General features: G+C 40.5%; 1 protein-coding gene across 3 annotated transcripts in view; it reads left to right on the top strand.

The window, feature by feature from the left end:
• DPP6 (dipeptidyl peptidase like 6) overlaps positions 1 to 24,911 on the top strand; it is a 1,889,424-nt gene that overhangs the window by 935,694 nt on the left and 928,819 nt on the right. Inside the window, exon 1 of one of the 3 annotated variants that reach the window (XM_077268630.1) lies at positions 11,318 to 11,691. The exons of the other annotated variants lie outside the window; for them this stretch is intronic. Coding sequence (XP_077124745.1) covers positions 11,635 to 11,691 — 57 coding nt within the window. The 5' untranslated portion in view covers positions 11,318 to 11,634. Of the gene's footprint in view, positions 1 to 11,317; positions 11,692 to 24,911 lie in introns of those variants that run through there. 3 annotated transcript variants of the gene reach the window in all.

Here is a 24,911-nt window from a genome sequence, read left to right as displayed (position 1 = left end):
AACGATCTGCTACGACGTACGATTCTCAGCGTGATGTCTGATCGCAGTAGCGTGTCAGACACAGCGATATCGTAACGATATCGCTAGAACGTCACGAATCGTGCCGTCGTAGCGATCAAAATTGCACTGTGTGACAGTACCCTAATTCTTACCACAGCGCTTTGATCTAGCACTTACTCATGAGTGTTGTTTAAGGGATTGACTGTATATATATATATATATATATATATATATATATATATATATATATACAGTCAATCCCTTAAATATATATATATATATATATATACATACAGTACATACACACACAGTACCTATACGGCATATACATACATATTTTTTTTCCAGACTACTTAACCCCTTAATGACCAAACAATCAGAGGTAATTTTGTTTTTGCACTTTTTTTGCTCCTCTTCTTCCCAGAGCCATGACTTTTTTATTTTTCCGCCAATATGGCCATGTGAGGGCTTGCTGTACTTTTGAATTGCTCCATTGAATTTACCATATCGTGTACTGGAAAACTGGAAAAAAATTCAAACTGCGGCGAAATTGCAGAAAAAACTGCAATCCCACAGTTTTTTTTTTTTTTTACCATGTTCACTACATGCTAAAACCGACCTGCCATTATGATTCTCCAGGTCATTACAAGTTCATAGACATTACAAGTTCATAGACACCAAACATGACTAGGTTCTTTTTTTATTTAAGTGGTGAAAAAAAATGCTAAATTTGTTTAAAAAAAAAAAAAATTGCGCCATTTTCCGGTACCCGTAACGTCTCCATTTTTTGTGATCTCGGGTTAGATGGGAGCTTATTTTTTGCCTGCCGAGCTGATGCTTTTAATGATACCATTTTGGTGCAGATACGATCTTTTGATTGCCCATTATTGCATTTTAATGCACTGTTGCGGTGACCAAAAAAACGTAATTCTAGGATTTTTACTTTTTTCTCGTTACGCCGTTTAACGATCTGGTTAATTATTTTTTTATATTGATAGATCGGGCGATTCTTAACGCAGCAATACCAAATATGTGTATGTTTAATTGTTTTATTGTATAATTTTGAATGGGCCGTTAGGGGGGTGATTTGAACTTTTATAATTTTTTAAAAAATTTTCCAAACTTTTTTTTAACTTTTAGCATGCTTCAATAGTCTCCATGGGAGACTAGAAGCTGCCATGACCTGATCGGCTCTGCTACATGCAGGCGAACATCAGATAACCTGTATAACCTGTATGTAGCAGAAATGCTCACTTGCTATGAGTGCCTACCATCGGGCAGCGCTCATAGCAATCCGGCAGTGACAACCATAGAGGTCTGCTGGAGACCTCTAGTTGTCATTCCAAACCATCAGTGACCTACGATCATGTGACAGGTTCAACGATGGGCGGGTTTAGTGATGCACTTCCGGGAAGCATGAGTTAAATGCCGCTGTCAGAGCTTGACAGCGTCATTTAACTAGTTAACAGTCGCGGGCGGATTGCAAGGCCTACTCTTGCACAGGGGCCCACCGGAGGATTCTCCTGTTTTCCTGTTGGCCAGTCCAAGCCTGTCTCTAATGCCCACTGAGATAATCAATGACCAAAGCAGATCACCACTGAGGACAGTGACTGGATGGGCAGCCATTTCTAGTGCGTTGGGATGAGAGAAGAAAACATAGACCATAAGGGACCAATGAAGAACCAAACATGAGCTGCAGCAGATTGTTGATGATAAGTATCATGTCTTATTTTTTATCAAACAACAAAAAATGATGAAAAGTACATGATAAACCCCAGAAAACTCCCTTAACAACTGTTTTGGTTACCATTTGTGGTCCATGAGTTTTTATACCGTCTACTGCAACAAGATCTCAATATGCAACCAGTCGTATCAATGTTTAGAGATCTTCTGTGTAGGGATCTAGTATTTACCATGGACAAACTGCAGTTTACAGCTTCAGATAGAACATGTTGCCTACAGTATATCTACCCATATGAGGATCTATGTTAAGGTAAGGCATGTGTTCCTCCATCTCACAAGCTTAGCATATACTGCAGATCCAATGTCACCAGCCTGCGTTGTACATTCGGTAATGATGGATGAATCATAGCAATTTACTCTTTCCATAAGTGTGATCTGACATTACAGCCTATTAGCTGACATATTTATCAGAATCTAGTGGCTATTCCTAGGCAAACAGTTCACACTTCGTCTGATTGTATGACTTGTTGATATACGGCACTTTACAATGGCAATGAGTAGTGAACCTCAGGCACAGGTATATCTGAGGACTAATAAGATGTCTGGATATTTTCTTTTTTATATTTTATCCTGTGATGGTTTCCTGAGGCATTACCATTATACACTGGCCTGAAATCATCCTCGCTGTTCGTCATGTATATGTATATCCTTTGTATGATAATTTTTAGATTGTGATGCAAGGTTTCCAATTTTGGAGAAAATAAAAAAAGCCAAAACGTTCAACATTGTTTTATGTCACTCTTCGTATTTGTTCTCATCTTTTGTAAACAAGCCCTTATTTATTACATGCTTCTTAATTTCATTTCCTTTGGACTTTATTATGGATAGGTTTCTTACTCATATCAGTCTAACCAATTCTTCAGCTTTCAGAGATTGTTGTCGTGTAACTCCCGTGGGACTTCCCATTTATTTTTCCAATGTATCATATAAAAATATACATTTGGGACAATGTTTACTAGTGTCCTAAACATGTTCTCCCCACTACTCACCCCCCACTGTTCACAGCTCCTGACCAAGTGAGCTTTACATTTATTCTCTCCTCCAGTCCCAAATGTCTGGCGTCTTGGGAATGATGCTTCACTGGGACATATAAAAAATGGACAGTGCGACAGAGTAATTTTTAAAAAGTTTTTTTTACTCCCTGGAATTCTAAAATGACCCAAAACTGCTCCCCATACATAATTTAGGTTAGATACTGACCAGTAAAGTCTGACCTTTGTTCCTACCCTTGCTCCCTGTGGTTTCCAAATAATTTCATAAATCATGTGTCATTGGAGAAATTAAGCCTTTTAAGTTTTTTTCTGTTATCTGACAGCAGCATGAGGTAGAGACAGAGACCCTGATTCCAGCGATGTATCACTTAGTATATTGAGTGCAGTAGTTGAAATAGAGTCACAGTTTTGTCTATTGAAGATCTAGCAGAGCTCAGTTGCTGAGTCATGTATAACCCTGTCCACACCACAGCTTTCTATGTACAGTGTATAGTGACAGAGAGCTGCTAATCAGGTCTTGGGGTGGGTTTAGACTAGGATGCACAAGGGCAGTTGTCCTGTAATGATAATCTCCTGCTGATAAAATACTGATTGTCTTGAAACAGCAAAATACAGCCTAATAAGTGACACATCGCTGTAATCAGGCTCTCTTCCCTTACATTATGGTGGGCTCAAATAGTAAAAACCTGCTGACAGATTCTTTTAAATTAAAAGGGTTATTAAGCTTCTTTTATAATTAATGCCCACTAATTTCCTGCTACTTCTTTGTGAGTATATTGTTTTTTTTAAATATTTTTAAAAGTTGAAGTCGTCTCCCCTCCACCCACTCACCCCCCAAAACAGGTTTGAATAACCCATTTAAGTAATTTCTAAGCAATTTGTCCGCTCCCTCAAAGTCTATCACCAGTTTTTCCTGTCTGAACTAAGACTAGCGCCTTAATCACCGCCTGGCTGAATTCCATAAAGGGGTATATAACCCCCTGACTCCCCCTGTATACACCCCAAATCCTGCCGGTCTGATAGGCATCCTTGCTGAGGCATCTAACCCTCTTCCCGGGTTCTGATCTTCGTCCTCCTGCTCTGATTGACATGGATGACGCCTCTTGCAAAATATCGCGCCTGTGCAGAGACACCACCGACTGCAGGCGGAGGCTAAAACATAAGTAGGGCAGAGCAAAGTGTGCAGGTGTGAGTTTTCACCTGGCTATGCGGATGACACCGGAGGCATCATCTACATCAATGAGAGCAGGAGGATGGTGATCAGAAGCCGGGAGGAGGGTTAGACGCCTCAGCAAGGACAACTATCAGACCGGACGGCAGGATTTACATGGGAGAATTTAAAATGATTTTAGGGGGCCATACCGGGGGAGTCAGGGGGTATATACTCCTTTATAAAAGGCAGCACAGGTGCTGATTAAGGTGCTAGTCTTAGTTCAGACATGAAATAACTGGTGACTGTTTACTTTCGCCTGCCCGACAATTCTCCATCACATGTTAAACTGTGACCTCGGTGCACATTACTACCCAGTGGATTTCATGTTGCTCCCTAGGTCTTCTGGGTGACTGAATGCTTGTCATCGCACTTTTACAGCTGTTTCCACAAATTTCCCGCCACCCGTCATATCTTAAGCCTTCTTTGATTAGTTGCTGACTCTCCAGCAAGTTTTCTATATGTTCCCACCTTATATCCAATATCAGCTTTCATGAATAACGTATCACTGGAAAATCTGGATCATTAGATGCTGGATTAAAGGTATTTCACAGCAATAAAATCTCGGAGGTTAGCTTTGATAAAGGTTAATATCTGTATAATGAGTATGGATCAACATTCAATTGCTCTAATAAACCTCTGTCAGATATGATCCATATAAGAACAGCGGGTCAAGGCGGCAACATACAGTAATGTGTTCATTAATAAATCACAATAGTCAGATTCACGGGGGAAATATAGCAATTTGATTATAAATTTCATTCTCTCATTTACCATCATGAAGAAACAAAATGGATGCGATCCCTTAAGCATACGGACATTACTAGGAGATCTGTGAAATGGGCGAATCCCTGTTCCTTTAGTGGCAGACCGTTTTTCTGGAGGTAACATCAATTCTGTAATAGATTTCTGTTCCCTGAATCACTTTCCTCTTTTCATGGAGATTGATTTGAGAGGCTGTGAAGAACAGCAAAGGGAGATAAAGAAATCCTCACACCAGTTTAAAGGAATTGCCAGGATTGGACAACCCAATTTCCATTGTATGTTTCTTGGGGAAAGGCTGATGTCATGTTTGGGATCCACCCAAAGGCCACTGTGATCCATTTTCATTGCTTAGTGCAGGAGATAGAGAGCACCAAAGCGCTAATAGGTGCAGTTTTTAATTGTCGACGCGTTTCGAAGTTTTCATACTTCTTCCTCGAGTTATGTGGTTATGTCCTGAGGAAGAAGTATGAAAACTTTGAAACACATCGACATTGTATGTTTCTTGGGGAAAGGCTGATGTCATGCTTGGGATCCACCCAAAGGCCACTGTGATACATTTTCATTGCTTAGGGCAGAAGTTAGAGAGCACAGAAGCTAATAGGTGCAGTTTTTAATTGTCGATGCATTTTGAGGTTTTCATACTTCTTCAAGACAGAACCACGTTATGTGGTTGAGTCCTGACTGAGGAAGAAATTTGAAAACTTTAAAACACATTGACAAATAAAAACCGCCATTATACCCTTGTGTATCCTAATTCTGCATTTCGACTTTCCAGCAGTGCAGATTGTCCATGTTGTATTCCCTTATTCATTTTCATTGCTTACAGAAACCACAGAGAACTTTAACTTTACATAATACCCATTAAAATCACTGAATACCCACGAGTGCAAGATAGCTGTTCTCCTGGAGAAAGGGGTTCTCTGGAGGAGCCCATCCCTTTAAAGGGAATCTGTAAGCAGGATTTTGTTATGTAATCTGAGGATAGCATAAGATAGGGGATGAGACACAGATTTTAGCAATGTATCACTTATCAGGTTGTGTGCTGTTGTTTGCCAAGGTTTTATCACTATGACTTTATCATTGCTGGGACTAGCTGAAAAGTCATCTGACTCCACCCCTTCCTGTGATAATCTGCTCACTGTCAATAGACTATGTACATATAGAGCCTGATGGGGGCAGGGTTATCTTTCTGATCTCTGCTGCATTCTGCATCTAAGAACTCTGCTTGTGGCAACAACTGCATTCAGTAAGCTAAGTGATACATCACTGGAATCAGGGTCTCTTTTCCTACATTCTGTTGCTCTCAGATAACAGATTCCCTCAAAGTAATGAAAGTGTCTCTACAGTTTAAAAACATTCATGGTATTGAGGGTGAGAACCCATCAGTGTGAGAACATAACTGGAATACTATGGCTCAATAATGTAAGAGAGTTCTCTGGAGTCAGAAATAAAAGTTTTTGCAGTTTCAGAACTTTGATTGATTTTTCTAGGCTTATGATATTGATGACTTATCCTAAGAATTGGCAATCAATATCAGATTGGTCTAACATTATGCCTCCACTCCTACTGATCAGCTATTTTGAGATTTGGCACCGTATGGAGCCAAAAGAGCCACATCTCCATTCATCATCAGTTTTTTTCAGGTAAAAACAGAAGATTTTCATCAAAGTGTCATTTGAGTTTCATTGAAGTTTGGTCCGATTTTCATCGTTTTTCTTGTATGTGAAAAAAAAAGATTCTTCACTTTCTCCTATCTAGCAATCAGTGAAAATCGGACAGTTTGATCGCTGAGTTTGATACAACACTTGCTTCATCGTTGGACAAATCTCCATAATTTTGCATAGACCACTTGGTCGGCAAAAAATCATGGACATATGTATAGCCTCATAGACTATCATAGGTACGAGTGATATCAGTGAAAAACATGGATAGCACTAATGCGCGAAAAACTGATGTGTGAATGAACCCTAAGGACTAGTGATGAGCGAATATACTCGTTACTTGAGATTTCTCGAGCACTCTCGGGGGTCCTCCGAGTATTTTTTAGTGCTCGGAGATTTAGTTTTCATCACAGCAGCTGAATGATTTACATCTGTTAGCCAGCATAAGTACATGTGGGGGTTGCCTAGTTGCCAGGGAATCCCCACATGTAATCAAGCTGGCTAACAGATGTAAATCATTCAGCTGCCATGATGAAAACTAAATTTCCGAGCACTAAAAAAATACTCGGAGGACCCCCGAACATGCTCAAGAAATCTCGAGTAACGAGTATATCCGCTCATCACTACTAAGGACCTGTGCACACATTGCAGATTTGTTGTGTTTGTTGCATTTCTTTTTTCTTTTTATTTTTTTAGATTTGTCATAAAACCTGAAGGGTTCCCTGATGATCATGAAGCCTCACACACACATTGATTATTTTTATTACTTGAAGATTTGGTGCACATTTAAATGTGCCACTAGTGTTGAGCGATACCTTCTGATACTTGAAAGTATCGGTATCGGATTGTATCGGCCGATATCCAAAAAATATCAGATATCGCCGATACCGATACCCGATACCAATACAAATCAATGGGACACAAGTATTGGAAGGTATCCTGGATGGTTCCCAGGGTCTGAAGGAGAGGAAACTCTCCTTCAGGCCCTGGGATCCATATTCATGTGTAAAATAAAGAATAAAAATAAAAAATATTGATATACTCACCCCTCCGGCGGCCCCGGCTCTCACCGGTCCAAGCGTCTGCCTCCGTTCATAAGAATGCAGGGAGTGAAAGACCTGCGATGACGTTGCGGCTTGTGATTGGTCGCGTGAGTGGTCACGTGACCGCTCACGCGACCAATCACAAGCCGCAACGTCATCAAAGTTCCTTCACTCGCTCATTCTTAGGAACGGAGGTTGCCGGTTGCAGCGGTTACAACCAGGGTGTGCCAGAGGGTGAGTATATCCCTATTTTTTATTTTTATTATTTATTTTTACATGAATATGGATCCCAGGGCCTGAAGGAGAGTCTTCTCTCCTCCAGACCCTGGGAACCATACACTGGGAACTTCCGATTCCGATTTCCGATATCACAAAAATATCGGATCTCGGTATCGGAATTCCGATACCGCAAGTATCGGCCGATACCCGATACTTGCGGTATCGGAATGCTCAACACTATGTGCCACATGTCCGTTCTTCCAGTGTTCCAGCTCCGTATTTCACCTATACTAATAAGTAGGCAAAAATATGCACCAAAGATGCAGGTAAAAAACGCATCATAAACGCTTAAAAAATGCACCTATTTTACGCTGTGTTTTTCCTGCCAAAAGATACAGAAAAGATGAAGAAATTTCTGCATCAAATACTTAAAGGGCCACTGTCACCCCCCTCCAGCCGTTATAAACTAAAAGAGCCACCTTGTGCAGCATTAATGCTGCATTCTAACAAGGTGGCTCTTTTAGTTTTAGGTTAAAGTATACCCAAAATAAAGCATATTGATACTTAGCCACAAAAGCTGTCTTTATCCAGGGAGGCGGGTCCTCACTCCCCAGCTTGAACCGCTACTCTGCCGTCACTCACATCTTCAGGGTCTTTCGGCGCCGCCCCCTCAGCGCTGTTTACATTTCAAAACCGGCGACTGCGCTGTGTACTACTGTGCTGCGCATTTGCAGAGAGCTCTGGCTGTCTGACGTCACAGCCAGGCTTGCAGACTGCGCCTGTGCGGCCGCCCTGCTTGTGAATCCCAGCCCCGCACTCTGCATAATGCATAACACACTGCGGGGCGGGGATTCCAAAGGTGGGTGGCCGCACTGCCCGCACAGGCGCAGTCTGCAAGCCTGGCTGGGACCTCAGACGGCCAGAGCTCTCTGCGCCTGCGCAGCACAGTAGTACACAGCGCAGGCACCGGTTTTGAAACGTCAACAGCGCTGAGGGGGTGGCGCTGAAAGACCCTGAAGATGTGAGTGACAGCAGAGTAGCGGTTCAAGCTGGGGAGTGAGGACCCGCCTCCCTGGATAAAGACAGCTTTTGTGGCTAAGTATCAAAACGCTTTATTTTGGGTATACTTTAACCTAAAACTAAAAGAGCCACCTTGTTAGAATGCAGCATTACTGCTGCACAAGGTGGCTCTTTTAGTTTATAACGGCTGGAGGGGGGTGACAGTGGCCCTTTTAAGAGGTCGTCCACTACTTTAACCCCTTAATGACCAGAGGTATTTTTGTTTTTTGCATTTTCATTTTTTGCTCCCCTTCTCCCCAGAGCCATAACTTTTTTTTATTTTTTGGTCAATATGGCCATATGAGGGTTTGTTTTTTGCAGGACGAGTTGAACTTTCGAAAGACACCATTGGTTTTAACATATCGTGTACTGGAAAATGGTAAAAAAAAATTCCAAGTGTGGTGAAATTACAAAAAAGTGCAATCCCACAGTTGTTTTTTTTTTTTTTAACATGTTCTCTAAATGCTAAAACTGACCTGTGAATATGATTCTCCTGGTTCATAGTTCATAGACATCAAACATGTCTGGGTTCTTTTTTATTTAAGTGGTTAAAAAAATTCTAAAGTTTGTTGCAAAAATTTTTTTTCCATTTTCCGATACCCGTAGAGTCTCCATTTTTAGTGATCTCGGGTCGGGTGAGGGATTATTTTTTGCGTGCCGAGCTGACATTTTTAATACCATTTTTGTGCCGATACGATATTTTGATCGCTCGTTATTGCATTTAAATGCAGTGTTGCGGCAACCAAAAAACGTTTTTCTGTCGTTTTGACTTTTTTTCTCGTTACGCCTTTTAACGATTGGTTTAATTCTTGTTTTTATGTTGATAGATCGGGCGATTCCAAACGCAGCGATACCAAATATGTCTATACTTGATTTTTTTTGTTTGTTTTATTTTGAGTGGGGCGAAAGGGGGTGATTTGAACTTTTACATTTTTTTTAATATTTTAAAAACTTTTTTTTTTTACTTTTGCTTTCCCCATGGGAGAGTAGAAGCTGCAGCTGTCTGATCGGCTCTGTTACATACAGGCGATGATCAGATCACCTGTATGTAGCAGAAATGCTCACTTGCTATGAGCGCCGACCACCAGGAGGCCCTCGTAGCAATCTGGCTATGACAACCATGGAGGTCTGCTGGAGACCTCTGGCTGTCATGCCAACCCATCAGTGACCCGCAAGCATGTGACGGGGTCACCGATGGGCAGGTTTAGTGATGCACTTCCGGTAAGCGCGAATTAAATGCTGCTGTCAGAGATTGACAGTGGTATTTCACTAGTTAACAGCCGCGGGTGGATCACAATTCCACCCGCGGCTGTTGCGGTCATATATCAGCAGTATAGATAAGCTGTCATGTGCTCGGAAAGGTGCGGACTCATCGCCGGAGCCCGCACCAAACAGGGGGAGTCTGACATCGGTGTACTATTGTGCCTGATCTTGGAAAGGGGTTAAAGAGATCCTCAGGCTTCAGAACCGCTAGCGAGTCTCCAGTTTCAAAACCAGTCAGAATGAGTTTCCTGGCTTCACAAAATGTTAATTTTTTTGTTGCATTTAAGAACTGAAAGTGTTTGGTGTGTGTTAAATATAAAAGTGTCAACCAGTTTATTTTTTAGTTTCAGAAATGTAAGGGGTTCCCATATTTTAAGAAATTATTTGGGCATCTGGTACACATGAGACCTTCTGTAATTTCAGTTGCAAAAAGTTAAAGAAGCACACCAGTTTCAGGGCTTAAAAAAGCTCTTTGATTTCTCTGTGTAAAGGGGTCTTTGGATTTAGAATGAAAAGGGTTTCTGAAGTCTCTGGTTCCCGAGTTTGAACGGGTTCTCCACATTCGTATCTTATAACTTGAGATTCCTTTGTTAATGCTAAGATCAAACTTTTTTTCTGCTTCAGATGCCTGAATACTATTAACATGAATTAATGATGAGGGCATGGTGGGTCATCCTCAGGGGTCACAGATCCCAGTTCTCCATTAACATAAGGATAGATAATGAAGTCTTAATTACATATCAGGCAATTCTGAGTCGACAGAACCCCTCCTTACCGCACAAAAAACGATAAAAAAGTAACTAAACATAATAAATAACAAGCGACATAACATTTAATAACAAACAGCATCTCGTTCCTCTCTCCTTCCTTATTAAAAAATAACATCTTGTATTTAATAAAATGCAAAAAGCAAATAAACAAACAAACAAAAGAACCCTACAGAACTTAATATGATGGAACAAACACGTCGATACAATAAAATTGAAACTTTTGACATGAGAAACATATTAACTGTTTTTATAGAAATGTTCCTATAAACTGGCGTTCGTGCACCATGATATTAAACCGCGTGCACTGTGCACATGATTCGATGAACATTTCATCCTCAGATCAGTTCTACAACTTGACGTTTTGGGCTCTGGGTGATAATATGGCACAGAAAAATGTGCAGATTGCACGTCGTAGCCTTAGACTCTGTCCTGTGTGCCGGAGCAACCAATGAGGCCGTGCCTTACATCTGGATCTCTCCCTGACGGGGAGACAGTCCTACAAGGGGAAGGCTGTGCTGCTACCTTTCTGCTGGCAGGGCTGCGGGCTGGTGCATGCTCTGTGAGCCTGGCTAGGGAAAGAGGAGGAGGAGGTGGAGGAGAGGAAGGGAAGCAGGAGGGGGGCTACATCGCTAGGTTGTCTCCAAGCTATGCTGCTGCCAGTAGCAGGTTGCCAAGCAGTTATCATTGCTTCTGTGATGCAGAGGCTGTTGCTAATTGTAAAGAGCCTCGCATCTTATCATCTCCCCTGACTTTGTATTATTTGGTGTTTCGCATTCCTTTTTGATATGCATTGATATCGACCGATGACTGTTGTGATGGAATAGTAACTCGTACTCGTTGGCTTTGGGGCATTTTCACCAGACGGTAACATCACATAGACTACTGCGGTGGGTACAAGTGGGGGTGATCATGACCACAGCTAAGGAACAGAATGCTTCAGGGAAATCGCAGCAGCAGCAAGAGCAGGTAATAACGATGTGATCTTTTTCTTTTATTACGTGGGAAATGTTTGGGAATGACATGCACTGGATACCACCTGAGTCACTCCGTACCGCCAGGACTGCTCCGGAGCCTGCAGTTGTAGAGTTTTGCTATTTTTAACAGATTGCTTCTTTTTTTTTTACCTCCATCAATTATGTATAGCTTCAGAATAGCAGGCAGGATAATTAAGCTTTCTTGTCTTTCCTTACATACATTCTTCAAGGGGGGCTGGGAGCTTTTCGAAGTTGCTGAATGGCTTTTGTAACTAGTTCCCAGTGAAGAATTTGAATGCAACATAGACTGGATTCATCCGATGCTCCACATAACATATGCACATAGGGGGATGAGATGTCTGGAACTCGCCACCTTCCTCATTAGTACCTGGCGCTCTCCTTTTACTAGAGGTGCTGCCTTGTAAACTTTTGTAGTTGCAGCTGATGATTGGAGACGCTACGTATACTCACCTCGGCCATACACATGAGATGTAACTAAGACTTAGCAGTCAGGGAATCGGCAATTTCCTTTTGCTGCTTTCTCCAGAGAGACATAAACATTTCCCTAAAGAGCAAAAGATTCTCTTATTTCATTATGGTAAATAATTGCCAGTTGTGATCGATAGTTAAAGGAATCTAAGACGATTGTCAGATAATATTCCTTAGGTCGGGGATTCATTCTGTCATCCAGTTTCTTGACACTTGATACAACGTATCGACCTACGGAAAGTCAAGTGTATCATGTTGTTTGCATTGAAGGGATCGTTTTGAAAAAGATGGAAAATATATTATGCATCGGATATCCTATTCCTCTCCTAAAGTATTGCTTGTTAAGGACATAGAAGAGCTGAGTTTGTGTTATCTAGGTTTTACATAGGACTGCAGGCGAGCTGCAAAGTTATGGTAACTCTGAGAAACAAATGACAAACTGAGCTCGGTAACGTAACGTTACATTAGACGTTATTGAGTTTTTGTTTTTTTTTTCATGCGGTTAATAAAATAAAAGGCTGAGATCAATACTGTGATAATGGACTACGTTGGCACTTTTTTTTTAAGAAATGTCAGACGGCACTTGTACCACGATGTGTGGGTATATGAAATTTGCATTACAATATGAATTAGTAAATTGTATGTGCAGCTATGCAAAAGGTATAAAACTGAGCGACATCAAAAAGCTTTTCTCTTGCAACACTTGGGAGCCTGACTTAAGTGAACGTTACAGTATTCCGCTGTGTTTCTTCTGTTAAACACAATGTAGACATACCTATTAAATCTATTTTAGGATGGCATTCATTGTGCATAATCCAGAGGTTACGCCAGAAAAATGTACTCGCTCAAGTACCTGAGCGCATTAACTTGTCATGTGGAATTGTTCCTCTTAAAGGGAAAATGACTATGGAAATAAGTTTTGCTTGAAGAAAACTACAGTACGGTAAATAGGAATCCATGTTCCGAAGCAGCTGCTCGCGTCACTTATTGTACATGTCCAATTCTAGGGAGTAAACCCATAGCTCTCTGTACTTTATAGGTTTCGCCGCTCTTGCTGACGTCCAATTATCTTCTGCTCATGTTACCTAGTAGATGTAAATACAATATGGTACTTATTAAAGGCGATTGTACAAAATAGTTTTGTGCTGATTTTATTTATGAACAATACGTCCAAGTTTTAGATCGAAAGGATTGTAATGTTGGAAGAAAGACTATATCTTATTGGGTGGGGTTTGTATAAATATTGACAGGGTCATTAAATTGTACAAAACATAACAAAACATAAAGCATGCATTTAATTCCTACTGCCAGTGTCAGTTTTCCATTAAAGGGTTATTCTCATTTTTCATAAATGGTAAAAATTACAAAGTGCTTGCAACAAGCAACTTTTCAGTTTGCTTTTTAATTCTATCATTTACTCCTTGTCAACTTGGTTCAGGCCATCACTGCAGTCGATCAGTGGTGAGCAATCTCCTTGGCAGTGAGTACAGTGCTTACAAGTTCTATCCATTAGAGCTTGTGAAATGCCCGCCAGGGCCGTGGGGTACTCGGTACTGGATCCAGTACTTAAAGTGATGTGTCACGGCGGCAGTGACCCGGTCCTTTGCCCTGGGTGCCCATGTTAAGGGAAAAGTCTTTAAAGGGGTCCAATGGGGTGATGTTATGGCAGCTGGGATGATATGACTTCCCACAGGTGAAGCTGGGTCCCCAGGGCTCCCAGTGTAGTAGGGACAGATGGTAGATGGTGTAGAAAGAAATAAAGGACTCAAGTTGCAGTCTCTACCTTTTTACTGTAGAGTTCAGGCAACCGCAGTCCAGGGTAACAGATCACAGGTACTGGTATGGTCCGGCCAGCTTGGAAGTAAATCTGGAATCCCCCTTACCAGATGGAGTTGGAAGCCTTCCTTCTAGCACTGTGGTGTTGTAGTCCCTTGCTGCCTTAGGCCTCACATGAGGTCCTCACATTCTCTCTGTCCCCTTTAGGTAGGACACTACCCGCATGACAGGTAACTAGAGCCTTTTTACAGGATCTCTATCACAACCCGGGCTCTATCTGCTACTGTATCTTCAGGTGTTAATGGTGGGCAGGTGATTTGAAATCCAACTGTCTGCCGGTTTCTGCCGTGGGGCATGAAGTTACACCCACAACCTTGATCTTCCGGCTACCGGTATCTGTGATTTAGCATGGAGGAAGCTCAGTCACAGCTTCTCTCTCCAACTCTTCACTCTCCTTTGATCCTTCCTCCTTCATTCTTTCTACAGCTTGTTCTGTCCTTTTCTCTCCCTTTCCAGGAGCTGCAGCACCTCACGTGTCTTCCTGACTCTCTCTGTCTCTTCCTCTCTCCTCAATCCTCTGTGACAGACTGCCCTCTTTCCCTGTCTCTGACACACTAACTAACTCTCCCTCCAGCCAGAATATATATAGAGGAGCCACCCACAAGCTGGATCAGAGCTCCCCCTTCTGGCCTGGAGTAAGAACATGTTGCATGTTTGTGATACCTGATAAAGGGATTCTTCCCTGCTTCCAAGCATGACATCACTCTCCCTGTGAGGAAAGCAATGCCACTGTAATGACCAGGAACCTGGGGTGTTACACTTGTAAGTGTTGCCACGAAGCTGGACAAATTCAGTGCTACTGAGCCTTTCCGGTGCTGCAGAAGCAAAACTGCCTCTGCTTGCAACAGAAAATAAACAGTTTGGTCCAGCGGCCCGACAATGCTTTTTGTGCAAAATTTCTATCAAACAGGAGTGCACCAACCCTGGGCAAGTAGGACATATTTAGGATTGCACTAAGAGTAAACCCATTCTACAGCCAGCAATAGACAGTGCAACACAAAGGATGTAGAAAGCAAATGGTGCAACATTTGGGTGAAACCCTTTAAATAATATGGACATCTCAAAGAGCTGGGTTTTTTACTTAAATGGGTGTATTTTGGTCTAAAGTTCATTTTTGCAATTGGGTTTCAGCAAAAGCCTTCGTGTTGCACTGTCCATTGCTGGATGCAGAATGAGCTAAGAATCCATTAATGCAATTGTTCTAAAGAGAGAGTTTTTAACTCTTTTATTGTTCTTTTCTTGAGCTCTTTTTAGTTGACTTATGACCACAGATTACAGCAAAGTTCAGCTGAACTTTAGGGTTATAAAGCATCTAAGGGGAGCTAACAAAGAGAGATAAAAGAGTTACAAACTTTCCTTTTATAAAAAGTTCACTGACAGATTTTCAGTTAGCTTATTAAGTAGCCAAAAATCATGCACACCAAAAGTCTGTAAAAGCCAGAATTTTAATGAAAACCTATGACAAAAATGATTGTAGTCTAAAATACATGTAATTAAGTTAAAAATTAAAATTCATGTGCCAATGTATCCTATATGTAAATAAAAATATACACAGTTTATCTTTACTTAATTATAAGTCTTCAGCTTCTATGGACAAGATAGCAGTAAGGAAACACCCCCACTATTCTGATCCGCATTCTCAATATACACTTAATGAATATATTGCCTTATCTTAATAAACACACATAAACCCATTCATGCTTTGTCTTCTTTTACCACAACCATATCATGTTGTTCGGGGTACCCCTTTAAATACATGTAGTCATTGACTGGACTACAAATTAGCGTACTCTCTACCTGGTGCTGTACGATCAATATTCTTCTGCGTCTGCAACATACTACAGGTCTGCTGAATCCAATACATTTTGTTTCCAACATCAATAATGATGCTATCACACTCTTGGATGGGAATACATTATAGAAATAAAGAATACATGATTTATATTCTGTATATTGGGCTAGAGATTTCACAGGCTGTATCAACTTCTAATAAGTCACTGTAGCTTTTGGAGATTTCTTGACTTTACCTAAATCATAGTTGGAACATTGTGGTGACTATGCCTTCTATATGGCTATGACATTAGTAAGGAATGGTCTCAATATCATTGCCTGATTAGATGTAATGTCTGGCTTTGGCCATAAGCCTAAAAAGACTACTTCAGACAGCCTTGGCTCTAGACACTTCATTTTCCAGATCTCAGAGGAGCTCCGACATTCACCTTTTAACTTCTACGCAGAGATACAGACTTACTGTGTAGTCCCCTGAGTTACATCAATGGAATACCTGCTGGCCAGAAGAAAGAGTCTGAGGCATTAGTAGTCTAACTAGCCAAGTCAGTATCTGGAGGGGCAGAACCCAGAACAGAATGATGAGACAAAACCATAGTCAAGGGAATAGCCGAGGTTTGATGCCATGAGATCAGTCAAAACTTAGTTAAACAGGTTAAGGTCAGGATCATGAGGATCTCAGAGGCAGACATTGAGTAACAAGCATGGTCAAGATCAGGGTAACACAATAAGTAGTAGCACCAGAGTCCTGGAAGTTGTCCAGGCACAACATCTGTAATTTCCAGCAGAATGCTGAAAGTTTAAGTAGGGTGTGGTGCTACGACATTGGCCATAAAAGGGAGCTGATTACACCTGCTGAGATCCGGGAACCTCAGGTCCCAGCCAAACCACTATCTCTGGCAGAAGAACCTCTGTGCCACCCCAAGATATTGTCTATGACATCTCCATTACTCTGTGTGCTGCACCTTGCGATCTAGAGAAAGTCTGGGTGGAGATGTGACATTAGATGAACAGTATAATGATATAGATGTTTAGCGATTTCACATGTGATGGCAAAGTTTTTAAACTTTATTAGGTTCTTTAGAAGGACTTAGATCTGGGGATTTATTCTGATGGAATTTAGGCTGAACTAAATGGACAAATGTCTTTTTTCGGCCTTGCTAACTATGTTACTATGCTACTATGTTAAACTGCAATGGTTCTTAGATACATCATGAAAGTCTCTTTCTAAAATGTATATGGGATAGACTGTTTTTTAGTTGATTAATTAACTCCTTGCGAAGATTATTACAGCACATAAAGACACAACTTGACACCCTTCTCATTATTCACCTTTTATTTTAAGTGATATAGATATGGCTACGTTACAGCATTTTCTGGACATTACGGCTATAGAGCTTTAGCTCAGATCAGCCCTAATTATGGCACTATCCGTTTTGTGAATATTTCCAATATAACACCACAAACACTTAGTGTGAATATTTACTATCATATAGTTTAAAGCAGGTCATCCTAGCTTAAATATTAGCAAACTACAGGGTGGGGAATTGTCCTAATGGTCAAGGAAAAATCATCTGGGGGAGCACAATTTGGTGCTTAAGGCTAAACTTTAAAAAGTTTGTCCCACGAATTAAAAAAAAAAGGCAAAAATAAACTAAAATGAAAAAGCACTGTCAATTAATCTCGTACATACCCTGTCACTCTATCACTGATGCTTTAGTGTTCTTTGTGTACTTTTCTGCAGTGGAGACTTGCCGTACATCCTTGTGACCAATGGTGATGCCTACTTGTGACAGCTATCTCTATTACATTGTCTCTTTTCTTCTTCTTTATCCTTTTGATAGCATGTAGTGATACCTGAGAGTTTCTGATGCTCCCCTACTATATAATATTCGACATGGGTTTAGATAAAGTAAAGTTTTTGTTTTGTAAATATTTACCTTCTATAAGATCTTGTACTGCCTCAATTGTTTTAGCATCTTTCATTTTCTTTGCTATTCCTCATCTATCTAAATACATTTCAATATATTTTAGGATTTTTAAGCATTTGTTAATTTATTGTTTTACTGTTAATTTAAAAAAAGCATTACCCAGTGGAAATATGATGTGACAACATGTTCCTTTATATGCTAATGTAATAAAACAAATATACAAAATATAAACTAATGTGCAAAGGAAATGGTGTAAGCTTAAGAACACAGTTCAAAGTGATGTACTATTATATATTATATAGTTTCTAGAACTTCCTGTGATACATAAAGTATGGTAACTGGATAAACTAAGTTGGATTAGTGTATATTACCAAGGAATGTTGTTTTGGTTAACTCTTATTATTTAGGATGTAACTAAACCAGGCGCCAACCAGAATTCTGTACACTTCTCATAAAGCATCGTAAAATGTTTTCTATACTTAGACATGTTAATAGTATATATAATGCTGAGCATAAATGTAATATTTCTACTTTATTTATAAAATCCAGGTGATTTCTATTTTTAATATAGTACTAAGTCCTCTAAATATTATGTCATAGAATTACTTTATGTAAGGTATGTAGCATAATAGATCAGACTCCTTATGTAGATAGATAAATAGATAATTAGATTATTTAATTGACATATCACAGCCTGGGAAGCGTCATCACTAGTGTTGAGCGATACCTTCCGATACTTGAAAGTATCAGTATCGGATAGTATCGCCAATACTGATACCCGATACCAATACAAGTCAATGGGACTCAAGTATAGTGCATGCGCACTAATGCTTTTCGGCTTTGTCTGCAGTTGGGCAAAGCATACTGCGCGTGTGCAAGGCGCGTTCTACGGAGGACAGTGAATCAACTTCAAGCCAATATTGCGGCCAATGTGCTGCCAGCGGGAAAGGAAGGGGTGAATAAAACACCCAAAAACGCCACCCATCGGACCAAAAAAAGGTCCTGCCAAATTCAGGTGACAGGTTTCCTTTAATAGAGTGAATAGGAGTTGAGCTAAATTAGTCAGGACCATCACACAATGAAACTCCCGCGATCCTCAGTGTCAAAGTAGTGGTCAACTCCTTTAAAAGGAAGCTATAATCTGAAAATTACCCATTGTTTAAATCTATTTTTTTTGTGTTAAATATATTTTTTTATGTTCATAATGTTTTTTTTTTACATATAACAATCTATTAAAAATAGAAAAACTGAAATATTGCAATTTTCAAACTTGCCACAAAGTCTTTTTTAGACTATAACCTCCTGTAGTTTCAGGAAAAAACACATGTACATAGCCAAAGTGGTCAGACCTTGAGTCTATCTTTTTTATAAAAGCATATTCAAAGGTCATTTTGAAGGAAAGAAAAGCAGGGTCAGGTCTGACACCGCCTATTGTGATCCTACTGAAAACTCTTCCTGAAATGACAGGAAGTAAAAGTCTGACAAAGCCCCAGTGGCCAGAATGGAAATTGCAAGATTACTTATTTTTTCTATTCTACTAAAGATCATGATGCGAAAAAAAATAGCTAAATTAAAAAAATAGATGTAAAGCAACACCAGATTTAAGCAATTGATCATTTTCTAATGATAGATTCCCACTAAGGAACATTCCTCAAGAACACTACTTACTAATATACAATTTAGATAGGTACTGCCAGTTCTTTTTAAGAGGTCCTCAGTTTTGGACTATCTCTATCTGTTACAAGGGTGTCTTGAATTTTAATTCAGCGTAGCACAATGCCTTGATGAAATAATGGGTTGCCTTTGAAATGTAGGGCAGGACAAGTCCTCAAAAAAGAATGACACCTTTTGTGACCGGTCTTCACTTTTGACCAAGAGATGAGATTCCTGATCAGAGGACGTCTTCAGAATTTCCTAACAGGGAATTGAACACCGGACTTTCTAAATTGGAGAACCTCATTATGGATGGTTACTATTAGGTAGCACACTTGGCATCAAGTAGATCTGAGAATTGTGAAGCAGCGATTGTCTGCCGTCCTTCGAGTCATATAAAGCTCTGCCTTCCATTTCAAACTTTCTGAGCAATTTCCACAATCCCTCAAATCATCGTCTTCTTGGACAACGGTCTTTTTAGCTGTGAAAGATAACTGAAGACTATTGACAGTTCCTAATAGCCATTGCTTGAGCGCACTGTTATTTCAATAGAGGAAAATCTATTTTAGTACAGATGTACATTATTCAGTCCACAAAGTATCTGGAAGTAATCCAGGCGAGGCAAATTACATGTATTTCTTATGTATGAATGCAGCTTAAGTAAAATCATTGCGGAGCAGAAAAAAAATCTTTTTCATCCATTTTTACCTTTTGACTTGTCAATGTATGATGATTTGACAGCTATTGATGCTTGTCATTCACTATTAAACTGAGCAGAGACATCATGCGGAATGATGAAATAATAAAGAAATGGGATTGTACATGCTTGTGGAAGAAAATACAAAAAATACAGATTATATCATAGTGAGATATAGCAGAGCTGAATTCATCAGTAAATCTCTGGGGTGTCATCATGTGTCTGGGAGTTTACTAAGCAATGATAACAGATGAAGTTTACCTATAATCCTGTGGAGAGCAACGGATGGCACATCAAGATGATTTACGTCAATGTATACCTAATGAGAAACTCAACTCTCTGAGCGTTGCTATGTCTAACAAACTCATGGCGCTGTACGTAATGTGACTATGAAAATAATTAAAGGGATTTTCCAAAACTTTAATATTGATGACCTAGTCTTTAGATAGATCATCAATATCAGATCCAGGGATCAGCTGATTGGAGGGCTACAGCTCATTAGAAGTAGCATGGACCCATACGTTGTGTCGTGGTTGTGAAAGGTGGTGCAAGCTCTCTGTTGTACAAGAAAACGGGAAGAAGCTGCAATGTCATTTACAGCGACTACACAATGTAATAAACTGAGCCATCAATGATCAATGGGGACATATTAGGATGTATGGAATATCATACATGAGATTGCTCACTTAGGCCGAGTTCACACTTGCATACCGGGGCTTTGCTGACGGCTGCGTACTTCCTCCATAAAGCTCTGCCCACTTCCGCACTTCTTCCATTTAGCTCTGCCTACTCCTGCATGCATCCTGTGTACCCATTTTTAACATTGGGTATGCAGGACATGCGGATGTATGCGGATACATAATTTTGACGCACCCGCTGACAGCACGGAGACGCAACAAGTGCGGAAGAAGTGCGGAAGTTAGCGGAGCTTCACGGAGGAAGTACGCAGCCATCTGCAAAACCCCGGTACCAAGGGTGAACGTAGTCTTAGAATCCGTTCTGGATTGAAGAGTCATTCTCATTCTGATGGACCGGATACATCCATGGTGCCCATGATCGATCATTAATTTAAATGCCTATAAAGACATCTAATACATCATTCAGAAGTATGACACTTGGCCAGTCATTGCTTCCTTCAGAGATGCCATCTGAAAGGTGGAAGTTTCTGCAGTTGGATCTGCACCAATCAGCTATTTTATGGGCTAGATTCTTTTAGAAAACTCCTTTTATTAAGTCTCATGAGTTGAATTACAGAAGCCCTGTTTGTATTGTTTACCTGTAGTGGACATTTAGTTGTAAGGTTTCTACTAGGTCCATACAAGCAGTAGTAGTCTACTACAGGACAAAGAAAAATACTCTGTACAGTAGACAACAAAACCAAAGACATGAGTCGGAGCATAAGTTAGTATACGGCAAGAGCACATTTACACTGTGGCCATTTCAGAGACAAAACCCAAGAAACAAACAAAACGAGCATATACCCTGAAGTATCATAAGTATCATAAGTAAATATGTAAATAGTAATAGTACATATAAGTAACATAGGGGACTTAGTTAACACTATTTTGTAAAAGCCATCCCAACGTGACAAGGTTGACCCAAGTATCCCAAGTATGCGGTAGGATAGCTTTTACGCTTTTTTGTTAAAAATAGTACTATTTATATTATTTATTTACTACATGGTATATGCTCATTTTGCTTTTCCTTGAGTTTTGTGTATATATATATTAGTCAGTTGGTTCTTGAGATACAAAAAAAAATTACCTCTAACTTTTGGTTTTGAGTTTTCAATGTCGAGTTTAATTGTGAGATACGTTCGTGTCAAGTAAGTGGCATCCCTCAGTAATAAACACTAATCAGCTACTAAAGGTTTTGATGTAAAAGTGTGACAATCAGCAGGGTGGCTTTCATAAAACATCTTGTGCATTATTTCTTAACATAAAAGTAATTCTATGGCTATAGTACGAATGTCTACGCAGAACATAGCATGTGAAGCCCTTCCATTCATTCCTCATCCAACTGTGTTCTGTAGAGGAATAATCCAGATTATTTCAAACAAAAACAGTAAAAGGAGAAACCTGAATGCTTACAAAGACGTTACTGTGGCTTCTCTTTACGTCAAGAACTATATGAGTTAAGCAGGATGGAAAAAGTTCTATACTGTAGATATCAAAGTCAAGACTATAAGCAGGAGAAGACAAGGTAATTATGAATTCAAGTGAGACATGTACTATCTTCCGGAAAGTATCAAGTAAAAAATAAAAATTGACAATAGCACAAACCCCCAGACGACAATGTGAGATAAGTCAAGTCACTGTCCTGAACATTACAGATTATTGGTCCTTCCTTACTTTTCCTCTAGGCTTGACGTACCCCGAGATGAGTGGTAAGAAATGACCAGCTTGCAGGAAAATATGATTTTCTGATACTCTGTGGATAGAAGGTTATGCTATATGTATCTATATGTGCAAAATACAAAAATAGCTGGCGCACTCACTAAATCCACATAAATCCCAAGGATAGTGGGGGTGCAAACGCAAGTGGCTAATACAATGTCACAAAGCCAAGAGAGAAAGAAGCCACTGAACAATTATTCGCACACCACCCATAATGAATATCAAAAGGAACAACTTTATTGGTAACACAATAATTAAAAACAATTAAAAGCAATACAAAAAAACTCCCCCCATCAGGTCCATTGTGAGATAACGGCTGCAACAAAAACATGAAACATGCTCAATGGTATGCATGAAAATGCACAAGGAGATAAAGTACTGCACAAATGGGTCAGAAACCAATAACTGGTAAATAGAGCCCCCTAATGTAAAAAACGTATACCCATCAACCCCCAATCGAAGAACAGGGGGGAGGAGGGGGGGAAATGGTGGAAGCACACCCCACTCCTATACGTATTCCTGATGGACCGTGATGAATGCAAGGTCTAGCCCAGTAACCACTGTGGCATATAATAGTGCAACATACCCCCCAGCTCACCATGGGCCGGGGTAAGAGGCCAGGAGAGCTCTAGAGGGAACACCGACCCAAGGCAGGACAGTGTAAATCAACGGTTACCATAAAATACCTACAATAAGGATGGTAACCGAGCAGCCAGAAGCAGGACCGACGGGCAGGAGATCCCGACGCGTGTCGCGGTTACAGGGACCGCTTCATCAGGGGAAGTGCTTACCATAGCAAGTGCCATCCTTATATGTAGCAACGGTGATCAGTAAACGCTGGCATGTGCGTCATCATGGGCCGGAAGTAGCACGGCCGGAAGACCGGAAGTGAAAGTAGTAACAGAAAGAGGAGCCGCAAGCGCCTGCGCAGAAGGTAAAGGGCACTAACTGTGGGCAGACATCTCTGCCCACACAGTTTCAATGCGCACGCGCCAGTAAAATAGCCAGCGGTCCGCATAGAAGCCAGGGGAAAAGGATGATAGCAGCAACTGTGGTTAAGATAGATAAGAATAGACCACAGCCAGGAGGTAGGCAAAGAGGAGAAAACGGATATTGAGAATGTACCGAAGTTCAGGAAACCCTCTGACCACCAATAAAGAGATGAAGCCCCAGAAACCCCTGAATGGTACCAAATATCCGTCGAATATCTGTTGGGGCAAGGAATAATTAGAACATAAACAGGAGAAAGCAAATACAGGAACAATGATAAAAACAACCCTGCACAGTGTATATATATATATATATATATACAATATAATATACAAACTGAAATACAAACACATCAATGCATAACAACAAAGTATATATAAATATAAATATAATATGGTCTAAGACCATTCTAAACTGTACATCCCAGCAGGGACAAGAGGAAAACGATAACCAGCCACTGTAGCTTAGTAAGCGTCCACAAAAAGTCCTGGTCCATCCACTCTCATCAGGAGAACAAAATAGGCACCAGCTGCAGTCCAATATGTGACATATTCATCGATAAGAAATGGCCACAAAAAGCATGATCAGGGGCTTGTCCAGACCAAGATTTGCACCAGGACCATGTTCCTGGCTATCAACTGGCCAGTTCAACCCAGGAAACCTGTGAAGTGGAGATCCTCATTAATCCCCTGGGGTGCTGTGGAATTAAGCAGGTAGATCCAACGAGACTCAGTTTGTAAAAGCCGTTTGTGTAGAGAACCACCTCTGCCCGAGCTCCTGACATGCTCCAGACCCACAATCCTGATATTTGCACAGCTGCCCCCATGATGGAGTAAAAAATGTGAGGCGACTGTGCTGAGCGTCTTGCCCTTACGGATATCCACGGATGCCGTGTTGATGGTGGAAAGATGACACTGCATTCTCCGTCGCAGTTCTTGCGAAGTCTGGCCTACATAGATACAAGGGCATGGACAGATCAGGGCATAAACCACATGAGAAGATTTACAGTTTATATAGGCCTTTAATTTATGCTGGGTTCGATCCACATCTATGTATCTATATGTGGGCACCTAGTGATTGTGATAGAAATTCCAGCCTTTTTAGGGTTTTGCTAGCATGTCACCATAATGTGCTGGATTTGCATTGCTAGAAGTTAGAGTCAAAGGTAGACACAGGGGGGCATAGATATAGGAGGTGCAGAGGTAGCAACCCAGGTGCTTGAGGGGGCAGAATCACTTCTCTGAGGAAAAAATACGAATTAGTATTATAAATAGATTATGGTAGATGGAAAATGCTATTACAGATTTTGTATTTGGGTCACTGGAACATAGAAGCTATAGACGCTACCTAGAATAGCTTACTCCAAAATGGCTCCCAAGTGAATGCTTGATGTTGAGGAACTATTTGTTGAAATCCATATAATGGACATATG

This window comes from Ranitomeya variabilis, chromosome 6 (assembly GCF_051348905.1).
Source record: "Ranitomeya variabilis isolate aRanVar5 chromosome 6, aRanVar5.hap1, whole genome shotgun sequence".
Lineage (NCBI taxonomy): Eukaryota > Metazoa > Chordata > Amphibia > Anura > Dendrobatidae > Ranitomeya > Ranitomeya variabilis.
Note: the sequence above shows the minus strand (reverse complement) of the source record. Positions and strands in the feature narration are given on the sequence as shown.